General features: G+C 39.1%; 2 protein-coding genes across 3 annotated transcripts; both read left to right on the forward strand.

The window, feature by feature from the left end:
• Window positions 1-310: 310 nt before the first annotated feature.
• On the forward strand, window positions 311-7519 carry LOC127635660 (etoposide-induced protein 2.4 homolog). Of its 2 annotated transcripts, none has more exons than XM_052115846.1 (11): window positions 311-425; window positions 2162-2292; window positions 2571-2716; window positions 2802-2862; window positions 2973-3039; window positions 3127-3251; window positions 4120-4239; window positions 4324-4435; window positions 4535-4646; window positions 5917-5991; window positions 6084-7519. In XM_052115846.1, exons 2-11 carry the CDS (start codon window positions 2251-2253, stop codon window positions 6244-6246), a joined length of 1023 nt encoding a protein of 340 aa, XP_051971806.1. In that variant the 5' UTR covers window positions 311-425; window positions 2162-2250; the 3' UTR covers window positions 6247-7519. The 2 variants fall into 2 exon arrangements, with proteins under 2 accessions (XP_051971806.1, XP_051971807.1); XM_052115847.1 differs by having other exon boundaries at window positions 315-416.
• Window positions 7520-10462: 2943 nt separating this feature from the next.
• LOC127635651 (dolichyl-diphosphooligosaccharide--protein glycosyltransferase subunit STT3A) lies at window positions 10463-20482 on the forward strand. Its single transcript, XM_052115836.1, has 18 exons — window positions 10463-10540; window positions 11380-11502; window positions 11597-11657; window positions 11748-11869; window positions 11986-12131; window positions 12227-12317; window positions 12566-12672; window positions 12871-13035; window positions 13695-13875; window positions 15673-15828; window positions 15935-16026; window positions 16161-16316; window positions 17371-17559; window positions 17643-17759; window positions 17839-17941; window positions 18483-18671; window positions 19527-19642; window positions 20115-20482. Exons 2-18 carry the CDS (start codon window positions 11415-11417, stop codon window positions 20151-20153), a joined length of 2118 nt encoding a protein of 705 aa, XP_051971796.1. The 5' UTR covers window positions 10463-10540; window positions 11380-11414; the 3' UTR covers window positions 20154-20482.
• Window positions 20483-20736: the final 254 nt, after the last annotated feature.

The raw sequence follows: 20736 nt of genomic DNA on the forward strand, positions 1-20736 counted from the left end.
CACAACTGAAAAAGGTGGTCTTGCGACTCCTTTGTGGTCAGATAGTGAATTCAAATCACTGTTAGGAGTAGGCCTACAAATGAACCTAATAGTCACTGAGAAAGTTAGACAAGAACTAACTCAGAAATATGATATTCATCCAGACAAGTCTTGGTCGGTAGATGAGTGTAAAAAGGTACAAGGAGCAAGTAGGAAAAAGCTGAAACTGACATCGCTAGTTTGTACCCTGCTTTTCAGTATGGTTAGAGCATGAAATTGCGCATCTTTAAAAACTACAAATCCCGGCATGTGTCAGATTGTACCGCGCATGCGCAGCTGCACTGGCCTAGTGGCCTGGTGCTGTTTTGTTGAGAGCTTCAGAAAAAAAGAGAGTGACTTTTAATGATCTAGATGAACCGAAGATTTTAGCGTAATAGGTACAGGAGGTACAGTGTAATGGATTGATATATAGACATGCGTTTCTATAGTTATTTGTGTCTAATTATGGTCTGTTAGTGTTGTGTTTGGTGCTGTTAGCAGCTCAGCTAATGACTTGTTGGCTAATGCTGTTGGGTTTGTTGTTTACAAGATTACTGATCATCAAAACAACTTCATGATATGTGTTTTCTGATAATCAGAGTTATAATAATCTGATTCTGCCTGAAATATAAATTGATCTTATAGAGTGATAGTGTTTCTGCAAGCTCCAAGCTTTAGTTCTGATCTAAATATCTGTAAAAAAAAAAAAAAAAACGTTTGTCAGTGTTGTGGTGTGACCCCTTGATCACACATAGTATCCATAGTTGATGTTTTTAATCTTCATATCATGCCTGTTCATTAAATATTCTTATATTTTTTAAACTAGTTCTCACAATCATAGAAAACCTGGAAATGAATAGTTTAAAAATAAAAAATATATTCTCTCATCATTTATTCACCCTCATGCCATCCCAGATGTGTGACTTCCTTTCTTCTGCTGAACACAAACAAAAACCTTTAAAGAATATTTCAGCTCTGTAGGTCCATACAATGCAAGTGAATGGTGAACAAAACTTTGAAGTTCAAAAAATTCACATAAAGACATCTTAAAACGAATCCATAAGACTCCAGTGGTTTAAGCCATGTCTTCTGAAGCGATCTAATCAGTTTTGGATGAGAACAAACAAAATATAACTTTTTTTTTTTTTCATAAACAGCCATCTCTAAGAATGATCATGATTTCAAGCTTAGTGATCATTCCTAGTGCTTGGTGCATGTGTACAGCATTAGATGGCACTAGGAAGTGTATCGAGCTTGAAATTATGATCGCAGAGGAGACTGCTGATGTCAAAATGTACAGTGAAAAAGGAATTATGTTTGTTAATATAGGTGTGAATAAGTTTGTTCTCACCTAAAACTGATTGGATTGCATCAGAAGACATGGATTAAATCACTGGAGTCTTATGGATTAGTTTTAAGCTGTCTTTATGTACTTTATGGAGCTTCAAATTTTGGTCACCATTCACTTAAACTGTACGGACCCACAGAGCTTTTGTAGATATATGCAGCCTTTATGTACTTTATGGAGCTTCTCTCAAAATCACTGGAGTCTTATGGATTAGTTTTAAGCTGTCTTTATGTACTTCATGGAGCTTCAAATTTTGGTCACCATTCACTTAAACTGTACGGACCCACAGAGCTTTTGTAGATATATACAGCCTTTATGTACTTCATGGAGCTTCAAAGTTTTGATCACCAATTCACCTGCATTGTATCAGAGCTAAGATGTTCTTCTTGAAATGTTTGTTTGTTTGTGTTATGAAAGTCATGAGGGTGAGTAAATGATGAGAGAACTTTCATATTTGGGTGAACTATCCCTTGAATAAGTCAGGAGAATTGATGTAGCCGAAATATGATTTTTTTAATATATAGTTTTGCTCAGTTCTATGTATAAGCTCAGAGCTACAAATTGCTCTTTGTGGAATCTCTTGTAGAAATTATTTGAATATTGAAATTATGAGGCACATTTATTTATGTTATTGTTTTCTTTTAGTTAAAAAAGTATGTCTCTCCATGCATTGTGTTTTCCAGGTTTTTTTCAAGGCTGCTGGATCAAATTGTCGGATCAGATTGTTTAATGTCAAAAATGAAAGTGTGAAAATGAATAAGCCACAGAGATGAAGTCTTCTCTTTCTCCAAAAAGTTTACAGGCATTCTGTCCTCCTGTCATGAGATCTTGCCTGGCCCCCGGCAGCCCCTCCTGCAGTTGATGACTCTTCAGCTGGTCTGGAGATGACGGACAGTGTCAGAGTGTTTCTCCGCAATGTTGCTACGGTCAGAATCAGATTTTACATGTGATAAACGATTTGCTGTAAAGTCTCACAGCCATGTGGCACCACATCATTACGGCTGCCTGCACAGGTCATTTTTGATCTGTTAGCATCATTGTTAAACTGCAATGTTGTTATTTGTTGAAGTTCCCCTTAATTTCACAACAGAAAAAATTATAGACATTTTTCTATTTGTGATGGGGTTTTTGGTGTGATTTTAAAGTATCACACACAAATTGGCCTCAAACTCATTAGTAAGTAAAGCTTCCTGTTTCTTTCCAGGGGATCAAGGACTCCATCCTGGGCATCACAACCATCTCCAAGCTGGATGCCCGGATTCAGCAGAAGAGGGAGCAGCAGAGGAGGCGCAGAACAAGTGGGGTGCTGGCGATGAGACGGAATCAGAGCGATGAGCGAAAACAGGACAGGTAGACTTGTCGTTTCATCTCAGTCAATCACTGTACTCTAATTCTGTGATCATGACATAATGTGCTTCTTCACTTCTGATCACAGAGAACCTAAACTAGCGAGTCGAATTTTTCAATGCTGTGCCTGGAATGGGGGTGTGTTTTGGGTACGTTCTCCAGTCTCAACTCAGCATACTCATGAACAAGCACAAGTTGAATTTCATCTGACAGTAAAGATTTATTGATGATATAAGTTTTGTTTCTTTTCATCTCACAGCTAAGTCTGTTGCTGTTTTATCGAGTGTTCATCCCATCGCTACAGTACCTCACTGCTAGAATCATAGGTATGTGTCTCCACTCAATGTTTTAATAATTTACCATGCCATATGCATTTCATTTTTATTTATCCCTCCCCTGCTGATTTCTTTCAGGTGACCCTTCATTGCATGGTAATGTGTGGTCCTGGCTGGAGTTTATTCTGACTTCTGTGTTCGGTGCTCTCTGGGTTCTGCCTCTATTCGTGCTTAGTAAGATAGTCAATGCTATTTGGTTCCAGGTGAGACAGTTCTGAACTGATTGGTTGTGGTGTTCAAGTAGTTTAAAGCTTTATTGCTTATATAAATTGTTACTAGATAATACAAATATTTAAGGAATAATTCACTCAAAAATGAAAATTCTCTCATTATTAACTCACCCTGATGCCATCCCAGATGTGTATGACATTCTTTCTTCTGTAGAAAACAAGCAAAGTTAATATTTCAGCTCTGTCGGTCCATACAACGCAAGTGACCAAAACTTTGAAGCTCCAAAAAGCATATAAAGACAGCATAAAAGTAACCCATAAGACTCCAGTGGTTTAATCAATGTCTTCTGTCTAATCGATTTTTGGTTAGAACAGACCAAAATGTAACTTTTTTTTAACTCTTTGGTGATCATGATTTCAAGCTCGATTATACTTCCTAGTGCATGACGCATGCTCAGAGCGCTAGATAGCGCTAGGAAGTGTGATTTATACTTAAAAAGAAGTTAAAATTTGGTCTGTTCTTACCCAAACCCCATTGGATTGCTTCAGAAGACACAAATTAAACCACTGGAGTTACTTTTATGAGCTTTTTTGAGCTTGAAAACTTTGGAAACCATTTACTTGCACTGTATGGACCTGCAGAATTGAGATATTCTTGTAAAAAACTTAATTTGTGTTCTGCAGATGAAAGAAAGTCATACACATCTGGGATGACATGAGGGTGAGTAAATGATGAGAAAGTTTTCATTTTTGGGTGAACTATTCCTTTAAGGACACAACATGTCATAAGATACATCACGAAAAACATTTCTTCCACCAAGTTAATAACTCATTAGGCTGTTATGCTGCATCAGCTTTGAACATGACTCATCCAATTACATGTGAATTTTCATTTGGGCAGGACATTGCTGATCTGGCATTTGAAGTGTCTGGACGTAAAGCTCAGCCTTTTCCCAGCGTCAGTAAGATCATTGCAGACATGCTCTTCAATCTTTTGCTCCAGGCCCTCTTCCTCATTCAGGTAAAAAAAAAAAAAGGCTGGATTCTCTACGTCTGTGCTCTGATTCTCTCAGCTTGCTTATATCTGTCTCTGTCTGATATTTAGGGATGGATTGTGAGTCTCTTCCCCATTGTTGCTGTTGGTCAGCTGCTCAGTCTCCTGCACATGTCTCTGCTCTACTCACTTTACTGCTTTGAATATAGCTGGTTTAATCACGGTACGTTTATTACTCCTGTGATAGATGTTACATCAGACCTCTATCTGTTAAATGTTTATTTTTTTATTTTTTTTAATTGCTGCTTTTTCTCTTTTTAAGGAATTGAGATGCACCAAAGGCTGTCAAACATTGAGAGGAACTGGCCGTATTATTTTGGCTTTGGATTGTCCATGGCACTACTAACTGCGCTGCCCTCTTCATATATCATAAGGTACAATCTTTTGCATTTATTTTTATTAATGCTAAAGGCAAAGTTCAGGTCTTGTTGTGGTTAACATCTCTCTGAATTTGCAAGATATAAATATAGCAGAGCAGCAACATATTTTCATCGTCTTTCTTGATGAATCTCACAAAACCTCACAAAAATGTCCTCGTCATATTTTTAGTTTTGCATTATAAAATTATTTTCATTTCTATTAAGCACACACCTTTTCAAATAACGTTTAAAGGGTTAGTTCACCTATAAATGAAAATTCTTTGCTCATTTACTCACCCTCACGCCATCCCAGATGTGTGATTCTTTCTCCTGCAGAACAGAATCGAAGATTTTAGAAGAATATCTCCACTCTGTAGGTCCATACAATACAATGGTGAATGGTGACTAGAACTTCGTAGCTCCAAAAAGCACATCAATGCAGCATAATAGTAATCCATGTGACTCCAGTGGATAAAGGAATGTCTACTTAAGCAATGTAATCGGTTTTGGTTGAAAACATACCAAAATATATCTCTTTTTTTCACTATATATTTTGCCGTTGCACTCTCTAGGCACAATCATAATTTCAAGTTTGATTACACTTCCTAGTGCTTGATGCATGCTCAAGAGTTTTAGATGGCAGTAGAAAGTATAATCAAGCTTGAAATCATGATCGCCAAGAAGACTGCTTGATGTCAAGATTTATAGTGAATAAATAGTGATATTTTGGTCTGTTCTCACTCAAACTGATTAGATGTCTTCAGAAGACATGATTAAACCACTGGACTCTTATGGGTTACACCTTCATGCTGCCTTTATGTGCTTTTTGGTGGTTCAAATTTCTTGTCTCCATTCTCTTGCATTATATGGACCTACAGAGCTGAGATATATTTCTTTAAATTATGTTCATCTCATAATGATATGTTACTGTGAGTGTAAAGTACTACCTTTAATTTATGCTGATTTAAATCATGAAATATGTTTAGTTGTTTGGTGTAATAAGTAAAATAGGACTGTATTACAGTAATGAGAATATCCATCGAAAGTGATGATATTAAAGAAAAAATAAAGCACAAAATGTCTGGATATATTGCAATAATGAGAACTTGATGTGCTTGTGATGTCACAATGCAAAATGGTTCAAATTTATTTTTGGATTTTGAGATGTACACCTCAGCATGTTTCTGTGACATTTTTACGTCTAACATTTAATAATTAAAACTGTATGTTTTTCCCATGTGCGTTTATCGGATTTTAATCTTTGAAGCTTTTTTTTTTCCTTCAGTGGCTGTCTATTCTCCATCCTCTTCCCGCTCTTCATCATCAGTGCTAATGAAGCAAAGACACCAGTCAAACTGAAGTAAGTATTTGCTTTTTGTATTTCCATTTAAATTACAAAAGAAAGCAGCAACGTCATGTTGTTTATCAATTTTTTCACCACTTTTCCTGCAGCCACTTCCAGCTCCGCCTCTTTTCCCTTGTCGTGCTCATCAGTAACAAACTGTTCCACAAGACTGTGCACCGGCAGAATTCCCTCACGCCCTCCGCGTCCGCACAGAAACTGCCCTTACCTCACATTTCCTTGATGCGCCAGCGACCTTTACCCCCCCAGTGACCTCTTTCAGGATTTGTAACTCGGTTCAGGTTAAGAGGAATCACGGTATACAGAGGGGTGGGAAAATGATTTGATTTGCATTCTGTTTATTTGAAAATGTGTCTCAGCCCTGTCAATGTTGTTTTGGGGGCTGAAGCAGACCTGATTGTAATGTGAATGGCCTGTGTTTGTGCCTATTCCACACATGTGAATACACACAAGGTCTTGATTTCTACTCTGTGATTTTTGTTGGACTATTTTTGTACAACTATGTGCCATTTGGATGATTTTTAGAGTTTTCAAAGACTTCTGTGTGCACATTTTATGTGAACTGACCAACCCAATTTTAGGCCCCATAGTTTACTCATTTGATCTATTTATGGCTTTCTTTTTCATTTAATGTAATGACTTTTTCTGCCTTGTGAGGCCCAAACAGTTAACACTAAGCTTTGACGTAGTTGCTCGTCTAATGACCTTAGAAATGAGTGCAAAAGGACCCAGACGTCCTTAGATTGCTTTAGCTTCCTGCACTGATACAAAAACTTTTTGCATCATTGACTGTAAACCTGGCGCAATGCACGTTGGCGTGCCACATTTGAGTGCTATGGCAGTGAGCAAGATTTCGCTCAACTTTTATAGTACTTTAATGGTGCCTTTTTGTAGCTTGACAGCCCCTGGTCACTGTAGGCTTTCATGACATGGAAAAGAGCAGCGTGAACTTTTTTTGTGTTCCATGAAATAAAGAAAATCGTATTGATTTTAGAACACCATGGAGGTGAGTAAATGATGATACTGTATTTATTTTGAGCTAAACTGTTCCTTTAATGTTACAATGTAAAACTCAAAAGGGAGCTGCTTTTATTTCATTTTATTATTATTTTTAATTAGTTTAATTTTGGGAATTCCATGTCAACATGATCCAGTGCCGTCCGTAATGGTTCTGGGATAATTTCCAACAGTTATTTGAAGGTATGCACAAGCTTTACTCAAACTGCCAAACTGTGTTATATGTGATGTTAGTCTTGAAAGTTTCTGATGAATGCTGGCGTGTCTGAGTCCAATGGATGTCCACTGAAGTGTATGTTCCATGAGCTCAAACCTGGATCATGGTTGTGAACATATAAACCTGAAGCACACACTAAAGGCCTGTTTTGATATCCTTGTACCTGCGGGGTGGGTGTATTTTAAATGGGTTGTAATTGTCGTCAGGAGTCTAAAGTGTTACACCTGCAGATAGATATTTGCGAGTGAGATTTTGTAAAAGTATTACAGTGTTTCAATAAATTTGGTCTGTATGCAGTACTTTTTACAGAGTGGTCTCGTTGTTATTATTATTATATATATTTTAATATGTCTTAAAATGATAGATCACCTTAAAAAATATGATCAGAATCAGCTTTATTGCCAAGTATGCTTACACATACAAGGAATTTGTCTTGGTGACAGGAGCTTCCAGTGTACAACAATACAAACAATACCAAAAACAGCAGCAAGACATAGGTAATTAAAACAAAAAAGAATACAAAATAAATAATTATACATATACATACATACACTTCATACATACTCACACACACGTAGTGCAAATCTATTACAATCTGTTATATAAAGAACAAAAAACAGTATATTATGTACAGAGCAATGTAAGTAATGGCAGAAGTGGATTTGTTGGATAATATAAATAGAATTAAACTGTGTATTGCACATAATTATTGCTCAATGGGGCAATTTAATTGTTCATTAGATGGATGGCCTGAGGGAAAAAACTGTTCCTGTGTCTGACGGTTCTGATGTTCAGAGCTCTGAAGCGCCGGCCAGAAGGCAACAGTTCAAAAAGGTAGTGGGCAGGGTGAGTGGTGTCCAGAGTGATTTTACCAGCCTTTTTCCTCACTCTGGAAGTGTATAGTTCTTGAAGGGGGGGGCAGGGGGCAACCAATAATCCTCAGCAGACCGAACTGTCCTTTGTAGTCTTCTGATGTCTGATTTCATAGCTGCACCAAACCAGACAGTTATAGAAGTGCAGAGGACAGACTCAATGACTGCTGAGTAGAACTGTTTCAGCAGCACCTGTGGCAGGTTGAACTTCCTCAGCTGGCGAAGGAAGTACAACCTCTGCTGGGCCTTTTTCACAATGGAGTCAATGTATATCTCCCACTTCAAATCCTGTGAGATGGTAGTGCCCAGGAACCTGAATGACTCCACTGCTGCCACAGTGCTGTTTAGAATGGTGAGGGGGGACAGTGTTGGGGTGTTCCTCCTAAAGTCCACAATCATCTCCAACGTTTTGAGCGTGTTCAGCTCCAGGTTGTTTTGACTGCACCAGACAGCCAGCCGTTCAACCTCCTTTCTATATGCAGACTCATCATCATCTCGGATGAGGCCGATGACAGTGGTGTCATCTGCAAACTTTAGGAGCTTGACAGAGGGGTCCTTGGTGGTGCAGTCATTGGTGTACAGGGAGAAGAGTAGTGGGAAGAGCACACATCCCTGGGGGGCACCAGTGCTGATGGTACGGGTGGTGGAAGTGAATTTTCCCTGCCTCACAAGCTGCTGCCTGTCCGTCAGAAAGCTGATAATCCACTGACAGGTAGAGGTGGGAACAGGGAGTTGGTTTAACTTAGTCCGGAGTATATCTGGGATGATTGTGTTGAAAGTCGAGCTGAAGTCCACAAAAAGGATCCTTACGTATGTCCCCGGTCTGTCCAGATGTTGCAGGATGTGATGCAAACCCATGTTGACTGCATCATCCACAGACCTGTTTGCTCGATAAGCAAATTGAAGGGGGTCCAGAAAGAGTCCAGTGATGTCCTTCAGGTGGGCCAACACCAGTCTCTCAAATGACTTCATGACCACAGATGTCAGGGCGACAGGTCTGTAGTCATTAAGTCCTGTGATTTTGGTTTCTTAGGGACAAGGATAATAACTGAGCGTTTGAAGCAGCATGGGACTTCACACTGCTCCAGTGATCTATTGAAGATCTGAGTGAAGGTGGGGGCCAGTTGGTTAGCACAGGAACGAAGGCACACTGGTGAGATGCCATCTGGGCCTGGAGCCTTCCTTGACCTTTGCTTCCGAAAGACACGGCACACATCGTCTTCACAAATCTTGAGTGCAGGTAGTGTAGCAGGAGGGGGGAGGAGGGGGTTTGCAGGAGGTGTTAATGGTTGTGTGAAATGAAGGTCCGAGTGCATGTGGGGTGTGAAATTGGGCCTTTCAAATCTGCAATAGAACACATTCAGGTCGTCAGCTAGTCGTTGGTCCGCCACAGGGTTGGGGGTAGAAATGTGACTTTCTTCTGCTAAACACAAACAAAGATTTGTTTGAAGAATATCTTGGATCTGTTGGTCCATTCAATGCCAATGAATGGTGACTTGAAGCTCCAAAAGCACATAAAGGCTGCATAAAAATAAATTAAATAAAAACTCCAGTGGTTAAATCCATATCATCTGAAGTGAAACTATCAATATTTTTGTCATTTTTTTATGTAAATCTCCACTTTCACTTACACATTGTTTTATTTTTTTTGGCGATTCAGCATTCATGCATATCACCACCTAATAGTTGGGGCTGGTAAAAGGTAGAGATTTACTTGCATTTTATGTACCTACAGATCTGTTATATTTTTATAAAAATAAAAGAAAGTTATGAGAGAATTTTCATTTGTGGGTGAACTATTCCTTTAACATCTGCGTTTGTGTTCCACAGAGGGAAAAAGTCATATGGGTTCATGAGTTTAAATAAATAGTGTTTTTATTTTTTATGAATTAAATGTGTGTGTGTGTGTGTATGGGTGAATGTCTGTTTTATCACAAACTATTTAAAAAAGTCGCATTAAATAATGTTTTTATCATAATAAATAATGTTTTAATCATAATATAAATATATCAGATAATTAAAAATGTTAGTCTATTGAATAAATGAACGACTAACAAATACACATTTTTTTAAATGTATAAAATTGATTAACCTAATAAATCCTACTTGAACAGTAAGTTAAATATTGTATAGAGGTTAAAAATATTCATAGATGATTTAATGATGGTTATAGGTGTTACAGTTTAGTTTTATGAACTCCACACTCCACAGTGGCTCTCTTTCTTTCTTTAGGACACGTCATATCTGGAGCGCCATGCGGAACTTGTCTTGACACACTTGAATGACAGTTCAAAGACCAATCAGAGAAAGCCGTTCTTGTCGAGTTCTGACACAGAGCCAATAAGCGCTCTCTCTACGTGGATGGGCGGGGTTTGTGCCCAGGGTTGTATGTGAGAGTGTGGAAGGGCTTGAGTGAGTGAGCCGCCTATGAATAAGACTGGTAATTTTACAAATGTCTAATTTACGTGACAATTCATCGCAATAATATGCTTTTATTGGCATTATATTTATTAATGAGTGGTCTGCAATGCATTTAATTATCATATAATTGCTTGCGTAGGTGTGAGGTAGGTGTGATTTTTAGCTAGCAGCTAAGTAGCTAATACAGAGTCCTATACTTTTAGTAGTTTATTATTATTTGTAGTAAAAAGGAAAACACTGTGTTAATGTGCATGCTGTGCCAACATTCACTCTCTGCATTGGTATCTCAGTCTGTATGTGTGTGTTAAATTACCATTTCATAGGTTTTTGTACTGGAATTGTGCAAATTAATGTCAATGATAATGACTCTTTCTATGTTCATGGAGATCTGACACTTATACAGACACTAAGATAACCTGATATACAGTAACTGCGTCACCTCTTCAATTCATATTTTACGATTATTTAATAAGCAGAACTATTTTATTAAGTGTCATGCTTGCATGAAATTAAAGAAATAAGTTAGCCTTAAAAATAGCATTTTAATGTTAATGTGCAACATGTGTTATTAAAGGGGCCATATTATCACTTGCATATAATTATTGTTTTTACTTAAGTTCTACTACTAGTATGTCTTGTACACCCAAACCAAAACATAATATAGTTATGCATGTACATGTATTCTGTATGTAATTATTTTGCAACTTGGGTTTTGATATGATTTTAGTGCACAAGAGAGGGAGCTTTGCATTGAGAACATTAGAGTGTCTGCTTACAACATTGCACTTTTATTTCCAAAGATCAAGGAAAGTCCTGTTTTCCATGACATTTCCCCTCTAACGTTTTGTTCTTTGTCAGGTGTCAAGAGTTAGTCCTGCGTCCTGTGTGTTAAGATGACCAAGTTGGGCTTCCTGCGTCTGTCCTATGAGAAACAGGACACCCTGCTGAAGCTGCTCATCCTGTCTATGGCAGCCATTCTGTGTGAGTGGAGGCACATCACTTTATGTCCTGCCTCTCATTGGACATCCTATACATCTACCGTCCTCTTATTCTATCTCTCTTGTTTTCATCCCAGCGTTCTCCACCAGACTGTTCTCTGTCCTGAGGTTCGAAAGCGTCATCCATGAGTTTGATCCGTGAGTACTGTTGTTGGGTCTTTTTGATGATTAGTGCACGCAGTCTAAGCACATGTTTAATAAACGTATTTTGTTCTGATTCAACCACAGGTATTTCAATTACCGAACCACTCGCTTCTTGACGGAAGAGGGCTTTTACAAGTTTCATAACTGGTTTGATGATCGTGCTTGGTATCCACTGGGGAGGATTATAGGAGGCACCATCTATCCCGGTACAGATGATTGCCACTGATTTTAAAATTAATCAGCATCTTACAGGTCATTTAAAGGAGTAAAACACCCAAAAATTAAATGTGTCATGTTTACATGTTTGTTTTTTTCTCTGCAGGGTTGATGATAACTTCTGCTGCTTTATATCATGTGCTGCATTTCTTCCACATCACCATCGACATCCGCAACGTGTGCGTGTTCCTCGCCCCTCTCTTCTCCTCCTTCACTGCTATAGTAACTTACCATTTTACCAAAGAGCTAAAGGTCAGATGAACCACAGCACACCCTGTTCTTGCCACCTGCTCATTTATCTTTCTAGCAGTCTGACTGAAGTAACACTGTATTTTTCCTCATTCCAGGATGCAGGTGCCGGGCTTCTAGCTGCCGCCATGATCGCTATCGTCCCTGGGTACATCTCGCGTTCTGTGGCGGGCTCATACGACAATGAAGGTATTTAGTCTCAAATATGCATTTTCTCCAATATTTTATGTAGACTTTTACACTTTTTTTTACATCTAGTTTTTTTCTAGTTATGCCCTGCTCTAAAATATTTTATTGGCTAGAAATTGCTCTTAGTGAGTGACATCTCTATACAATTATTTCTAAAAATCCTTATCCAATATTCCGAAATAATTCAAAAGATTAATTGATCAAAATTGTATGGTTTGAATTAATACATTTCATCTTGTGATTTAAAGGAATCGCCATTTTCTGCATGCTGCTGACGTACTACATGTGGATCAAGGCGGTGAAGTCGGGCTCCATTTATTGGTCGTCCATGTGCGCGCTGGCTTATTTCTACATGGTGAGCAGCATTTGAAATGCAGTGCCTCTCCTGATGTTGTGTTATTTTAGGGTGCTTGCTTTCACGCCAGCAATTTTGGAGCTCACCCAGGTTTGAACGGACGTCAGTGTGCATCCTTAAGCAGCTTATTTACAAGTTGAACAAATCATGCTGTTCTTCAGTAATGCAGTACTTGTATATGTGTTTGTGTGGTGTTAGGTGTCCTCCTGGGGTGGTTACGTCTTTCTGATTAACCTCATTCCCCTCCATGTGCTGGTGTTGATGCTGACTGGCCGCTTTTCTCATCGCATATATGTGGCATACTGTACAGTTTACTGTCTGGGTACTATCCTCTCCATGCAGATCTCTTTCGTTGGATTCCAGGTAAGAAGTTAAGCAACCTCTCTCATTCAAGAAAAGTAGTAATTACAAGAGCTGTCATTCGATTGAATTATTGTCATGGTTTTCCAAGGCGCATTGCTCATAGTAGGAGCTGGTTCTGGGCCCCTGGCGGACGGTACGCCCCGCTGCGTTCTCGGGGAACAGAAGGGGTCTCCCCCGCCCCTGGCAGCGGTTCTCTTACTCCAGGCAGTAGGCAGCGAGCCCCTCGCGGTCGGCGGTCTCAGACCCCGCTGCGTTTCAGCGGCTGGTAGGGGACTCCTCCGTTGGGGTGGACAATAGTGACGAGAACTCTACTACGGCGTATCCGTCCTCCTTCCCGGATTTCGGCACCAGTATAAAACAGTCAATGGAAAGGAGGAGGCGAGAACCGGCTTGACGATATAAATTATATTTTAATGATTAACTTAAACTAAAGACAAACACACACACATGACGGACATCTCTCTCTCCCGCACTATCCTCCGCAGTCGGCCTTTATCCCTCTCGGAGGCATAATTAGCCTGATAAGGGACCGGGTGTGTATAATCACGACCTGGCCCCGCCCTCTTTAAATGTTATAATGTTATAAAAAAAAACTTACTAAAAGCATTCTCTCTCGCTCTCGCTCTCGGCTCTCTCTCTCTCTCTCTCTCTCTCTGCAGCCTGTCCAGTCCTCTGAACACATGGCTGCTTTTGGAGTGTTTGGCCTGTGTCAGGTTCACGCCTTTGTCGATTATCTCCGGAGCAAACTGAACGCACAGCAGTTCGAGGTTTTGTTCAAGAGTGTCATTTCTCTAGTTGGTCTCATCCTGCTGTCTCTGGGTGGGGTGCTCATGCTGACAGGTGAGACATGCACCTATACACCTGCACAGGTGTTCATATCTGAACAAAATGGTTATCATTTAAGAATTCATGCTGTACATCTGCTGACAGGCCAGGTGCTCATATGTTTGTGTTGTGGGAGTATTTTTACTAGAAATATAAAGTCACAACAATAATCAAAGGCTCATCTTTTCATGAATGACCTAAAGGAAAATGGTCTGTACTTAGTGATAGAGTGAGTAATCATTGGTATAATTCCATGGTACACAACAGGCTGTTTGCCAGCTGCATCCGGCCCGCAAACCATCCATGTGGCCCGCGTGATGTTGTCCATCCATCCATCCATCCATCGTCAACCGCTTATCCTGTGCGTGATGTTGTCATCACATAAAATTATTAACGTGCATTAATTTGTCTAAAGCCTTTAGAATAATTCACAATATTGTTAAGTTGCTGGACTGTTTTGGAGGGCAAGAAACGGCAAATGGATGAAACTAATTAATTATGAGTGCAGAGCCAGTCTGCACACGTGTTGATAGAAAAAGTTTTTGCACACTCTCAGTCACTTAAAAAATGCGTGCGCATTAAGACGCTGACTACCACCCCTGGAGTCACGAGTTCGAATCCAGGGCGTGCTGAGTGACTTCAGCCAGGTCTCCTAAACAACAAAATTGGCCCAGTTGCTAGGGAGGGTAGATTCACATGGGGTAACCTCCTCGTGGCCGCTATAATGCGGAACGCGTGGCGAGTTGTGCTTGGATGTCGCGGAGAATAGCATGAAGCCTCCAAACGTGCTATGTCTCCGCGGTAACGCACTCAACAAGCCACAGGACTAGATATGTGGATTGACGGTCTCAGATGCAGAGGCAACTGGGATTCATCCTCTGCCACCTGGATTGAGGTCATTACGGCACCACTAGGACTCGAGCACATTGGGAACTGGGCATTCCAAATTGGGGGGAGAAAAAAAAAGAAAACATGTGCGCTGATTCTCTCTTCCACACCCGCTTATCACTGCCACAGGACGAGTCAATGAGTGTCGGTGACAAATCCGTTTGAAGAGCTCAACAGAGATATATGCATGGAGTTATTCATCTTTTCCCATATGCTTTATTATTTGTGTTAGTAACCTTAGATTAACTCTAAAAAGTGGGTAATTATAGATTGTAAGGATTTCTCATTAAAGCATTTTTGGAGCTAGTATTGGATATATCTGTCTTGTTTTAAGGGTACTGTATCTCTGGTGTGCGTGTGCATGTGTGTGTGTTCACTAGGTAGCCAGTGTGTCATGACAAATCTTTAAGAGTGACAACAAATCATATCTTTCTATATATGGCAATACATTTTGACATTTCACAAAATGTACATTTTAAATTAACAATTTTACAGTGGTGCATTCTGCTGCAGTATATAGCCTACTTTTAAAAGTGTGGATCTAAAAAACAAAAACACTTATAGGCCTATATATGATCATTATTTTAATATATATATATATATATATATATATATATATATAAACAGTTTTTATTTTACAAAGAACCACACTTTTACAATAATTATACTATATATCTATATACTGTATGGTTTATTTTATTCTTGTTAATTATGTCCATCATATAGCCTATTAAATAGCAATTTTATCATAATCTACTTGAATCATTAATATAATAAAGTAATTAAAATATTTTAATATAATAAAAAAAAAAAAAAATAGAGGGTAAAGGGACACTTCTTTTCAGCCCCCGTCTTTCCAAATTGGAGTACCCCTGGTTATTATATGTTCTTAAAAATAGCTTATTTTTAATTGGCCTATTTTAGGAAAAATCTCACCTTGGACTGGGCGTTTTTACTCTCTGTTGGATCCATCGTATGCCAAGAACAACATCCCCATCATCGCCTCTGTGTCTGAGCATCAGCCTACCACCTGGTCCTCCTACTACTTCGATTTGCAGTTGCTGGTCTTCATGTTTCCAGGTACAGCGCCCCCTGTGGTCACGTATTTACACTTGCTGCATATGCAGCTTCATCAATTCATACTGGTCTTTCAGTATTACAAATCTGAGCTCTCTTGTTTTTCCAGTTGGCCTGTATTACTGCTTTAACAACCTGTCCGACGCCACGATTTTCATCATCATGTATGGAGTCACAAGCATGTACTTCTCTGCTGTGATGGTAAAAGGCTCTGTTTTTACCAAAGTCAAATTTGTTGTTATAAAGGATATAATGTCTACATTCATATCCTAGTTTTTTTGGAGGGAATGCTTGTAATGTTGACCTTTGACCCAGGTTTGACCTTTTCTGCTCAGGTCCGCCTCATGTTGGTTCTGGCTCCCGTCATGTGTATCCTGTCTGGGATTGGCGTTTCTCAGGTTCTCACCACCTACATGAAGAACTTAGATGTCAGCCGACCAGACAAGAAATCCAAGAAGCAACAGGACTCCACCTACCCTATCAAGAATGAGGTGAGATTGGTGTCCTGTAACAAATATTTCATAGCAGTATTGAAGGAATAGTTCACCCAAAAATGAAAATTCTCTCATCATTTACTCGCCCTCATGCCATCCCAGATGTCTGACTTTCTTTCTTCTGCAGAATGCACACAAAGATTTTTAGAAGAATATTTCAGCTCTGTAGGTCCATACAATGCAAGTGAATGGTGACCAAAACTTTCAAGGTCCAAAAAGCACAAAAAGGTAGCATAAAAGTGTTCCATATGACTCCAGTGGTTTAATCCATCTCTTCTGAAGCAATCCAATCAGTTTTGGGTGAGAACAGACCAAAATATAACTCCTTTTTCTCTATAAATCTTGAAATCAGCTGTCTCCTTGGTGATCATGATTTCAAGCTTGATTACACTTCCTATCGCAAATCTAGCATTCTGCGTAGGCATCACGCACTAGGAAGTGTAATCAAGCTTGAAATCATGATCATGCCTAGAGACTGCAATTGTAAGATGTACAATGAAAATAGTTACATTTTGGTCTGTTCTCACCCAGAATCGATTAGATCGCTTCAGAAGACTTAATTAAACCACTGGAGTTATATTGATTACTTCTAAGGTGCCTCAATGTGCGTTTTGGAGCTTCAAAGTTTTGGTCACCATTCACTTTCTTTGTGTGGACATACAGAGCTGAGATGTTCTTTAACATGATGAGAGAATTTGCATTATTGTATTATTAACTATTCCTTTTAAAGGTTAATTTTCAGAGCCATGTCACAGTGGTTTGTGCACATGCTTGCTCACGTTGATGAGCAGGATCAAATCTGGCTTGCAAAATGTTCTAGTCCCATTCCACTTTCTGTGTCTAATAATCTCTATCCTCTCTTCTTTATCTATGATTAAATTGGCCTGTTTTTGTTTTTTGTAATGTAGTTTGTTTACTTAAAATTATTACTCACTCTTGATTTAATATTCAGGTTAATGGTCGGTGTATTCATTCTTTAATCTTTAAATATAGAAGTCAGCACCCATTAAATTTGTTATTCTAGTGATATTCTGCTCTGGCCTCTCTGTAGGTGGCGAGTGGCATGATCCTGGTCATGGCGTTCTTCCTCATCACATACACTTTCCACTCCACCTGGGTGACAAGCGAGGCATACTCCTCCCCCTCCATTGTCCTGTCCGCCCGCGGTGGTGACGGCAGCCGCATCATCTTCGATGACTTCAGAGAGGCTTATTACTGGCTCAGACACAACACACCAGAGGTTAGTGGTAGATGTCATGACTTTCTGTCTCCTTTGCTTCAGAACTGTTTCAGACATATTTTCTTGTGTGTGTTAATGTATAGGATGCTAAAGTCATGTCATGGTGGGATTATGGGTATCAAATAACAGCGATGGCCAATCGAACGATTCTGGTTGACAACAACACGTGGAATAACACTCATATCTCCAGAGTTGGTCAGGTGAGGATACACACATTTATTAAGATGCTGTTGTTTAATTCTTTTAGGATTATTCATGTTTTTTTTTCCCTCTTCACAGGCCATGGCCTCCACAGAGGAGAAAGCCTATGAGATCATGCGAGAACTGGATGTCAGCTACGTCCTGGTGATCTTTGGAGGACTGACTGGATATTCTTCAGATGGTACGTTCTATAGTTCAGTACTCAGATCCATGGCTTTGTGTTTGTTAAAATTTAGATTGTAATCGTTGTTGTGTCGGGAGTTGCTGTTTGTTGAAATGTTAATAACATAAAACCTCTTATTACATTACTTTTTAGAATACTTTATTTGGATTGTTCATTGGCAGGATTGTGCTGACATATTTTTGTGCAATGCAGTGTTGTAGTACACAAGATAAATATATGAGACTGACTAGTTTTATGGTCTTGGACTTGTCATGGACTCAGACTCGACCCTCTTCTGGTCTCGGTCATGACTCTGATGAGCTGGTCTCGACTACAACACTGGTGCAATAACCCCTAAACTGTATAACTGACAGTTTTCCAAGGCAACCTAGTCTTTGCATAGCTAGTTTCATGTCTGTTTTATCACTATGCAGTCTGTTTCTTCACACATAATAAAACAATTCCAACTGAAATTAATATTTCATGTCCATTCATTCATTTATTAAGCAGCCATGTAATAAGCTGGAATATCCCTTACTTATGTGTGCTGTTTCTTTAGATATAAATAAGTTCCTGTGGATGGTCCGAATCGGAGGCAGTACAGACACAGGGAAACACATTAAGGAACACGACTACTACACCCCCACCGGAGAGTTCCGTGTGGACCGCGAGGGATCTCCTGTCTTGCTCAACTGTCTCATGTACAAGATGTGCTACTATCGCTTTGGCCAGGTCTACACCGAAGCCAGTGAGTATTTGTTGGACTAAATAGCACATTCACTCATAGTTCACCTCTTATCAGCTACTCACCCTCATGGCATCCCAGATGTGTATGACTTTCTTTCTTGTGCAGAACACAAAATTACGATTTTTAGAAGAATATCTCCGCTCTGTTGGTCCATTCAATGCAAGTGAATGGTGACCAGAACTTTGAAGCACCATAAAGCACATAAAGGCAGCATAAAAGTAATTCATAAGGCTCCAGTGGTTAATCCATGACTTCAGAAGTGATATGATAGGTATGGGTGAGATACAGATCAATTTATTTTTACTATAAATCTCAACTTTCACTTCCACATTCTTGTTTTTTGGCGATTCAATTCTTCTTGCATATCGCCACCTACTGGTCGGGACTGGTAAAAGGTGGTGATTTGTAGTAAAAAAAAAAAAGACTTAAATATTGATCTCTTTCTTAACCACACTATCATATCGCTTCAGAAGACATGGATTTAACCTCTGGCATCTGTATGGATTACTTTTATGCTGCCTTAATGTGCTTTTTGGAGCTTCAAATTTCTTGCAACCATTCCCTTGCATTGAATGGACCAGCAGAGCGGAGGGTGAGTAAATTATGAGAATTTTCATTTTTGGGTGAACTATCCTTTTAATGTCAACATGAAATCCTCATGGAATATCCCGTTTCACCCGAAAATGTATCACATTACCAAAATGATATTGGTTGTGAATGAAAATGCCATTAGTTGTTGATTTTAAACTGTTTGTTCGTTTTCAATAAAGAAAAAGTCTCAAGTTCTTGATGATGATGATTTAAGTCAGGTGCTTCTAACTTGAGGCATAAAGCGACATTTAAATTTCTGTCCAGAACGTCCCCCTGGTTACGACAGAGTTCGTAATGCTGAGATTGGTAACAAGGACTTCGAGTTGGATGTGTTGGAGGAAGCTTACACTACAGAGCACTGGCTCGTCAGGATATACAAGGTAAACATGAAATCACCTGTAATGCATTACACACAGCGGGTAAGATCTGCTGCTGCCTTGTTGGCCTATTCCCATTGCAATAGTCACGCCTTTCCTCTAAATATTTTTACTTTATTTGTTATGCCTATAATCTCATAGTTTTGAGACTTTCTTCACATAAAATGCTGACTTTATTCTCAAAACATTACTACTTTAATCTCATAATGCCATGACTTTATTTGCGTAACATTTTAACTTTATTCACATAATATTATCACTTGAATTTTGTGATTCTACATCTTTATTCTCAATATATTACTGCTTTAATCTCATAATGCCATGTGTTAATTCTCATAATATTTTGAGCTTATTCTCTTAAAGGGCTAGATCACCCAAAAATGAAAATATTATGAATTGAATCTTGTAACATTATGACTATTTTCAGTATACTACTGCTTTAATCTAAATGTTACATGTTTATTTTCCTCCACAGGTCAAAGACCTCGACAACCGTGGCCTTTCAAGAACGTGAAACTCATAATCCCAAACCCCCCCCCTCCTTGAGCACACAGCACTGAACGTCTGCGGCCCCCGTCACCATGATTTGAAGAGAAGGCGCGAATACTTTTTATACTTTTGTTTTTAATTGCTGAAAGAGATTTTCTTTTCAAACCTTGGTTGTTTTGTTTTTATAATTGATTTACAAATATGAGGATTTGTCTGTACTGTGGGCACAAGGTGTCAAACTCTATTACCAGAGAAGGTGACCTAAGGTGAGAAAATGTTAAATAGTCGTTTCTGCAATCAACTGGCTAGATAATTGTTTGATTTGTCTTTAAGTGGGTGAATAAAGGAGTGACTGGGATTAAATTGACCAGCGTCTTTCTTTTTAACAAATAAGAATTATGTACACCATAAACATGTACGTCAGACCAATACTAGAACCCTCGAAGTCCAGATCCAGACCAAGCCTGGCTGGTCCAAGAATGAGGCTGTCCATTTTAATATATTGAATAAGAGGAAATTCTAATATTCATGAGCCAGGCCTTCATCGCTTTACGATTTGTTCATTGGCCAGCTGACTAAGGCTCATTTGCAACCGCCTGCCATTCAGC

The sequence above is a fragment of the Xyrauchen texanus genome, chromosome 43 (assembly GCF_025860055.1).
Source record: "Xyrauchen texanus isolate HMW12.3.18 chromosome 43, RBS_HiC_50CHRs, whole genome shotgun sequence".
NCBI classification, from domain to species: Eukaryota; Metazoa; Chordata; class Actinopteri; order Cypriniformes; family Catostomidae; genus Xyrauchen; species Xyrauchen texanus.

Bases quoted from the DNA above. Each gene is read 5' to 3' on its own strand.
- LOC127635660 (XM_052115846.1), top strand. From the start codon at position 2,251: ATGACGGACAGTGTCAGAGTGTTTCTCCGCAATGTTGCTACG. The intron at 3,040-3,126 runs GTATGTGTCTCC...GATTTCTTTCAG, and splicing joins CCTCACTGCTAGAATCATAG to GTGACCCTTCATTGCATGGT. The intron at 3,252-4,119 runs GTGAGACAGTTC...TCATTTGGGCAG, and splicing joins TCAATGCTATTTGGTTCCAG to GACATTGCTGATCTGGCATT.
- LOC127635651 (XM_052115836.1), top strand. From the start codon at position 11,415: ATGACCAAGTTGGGCTTCCTGCGTCTGTCCTATGAGAAACAGGACACC. The intron at 12,673-12,870 runs GTGAGCAGCATT...GTGTGGTGTTAG, and splicing joins CGCTGGCTTATTTCTACATG to GTGTCCTCCTGGGGTGGTTA. The intron at 16,027-16,160 runs GTAAAAGGCTCT...TTTTCTGCTCAG, and splicing joins TGTACTTCTCTGCTGTGATG to GTCCGCCTCATGTTGGTTCT.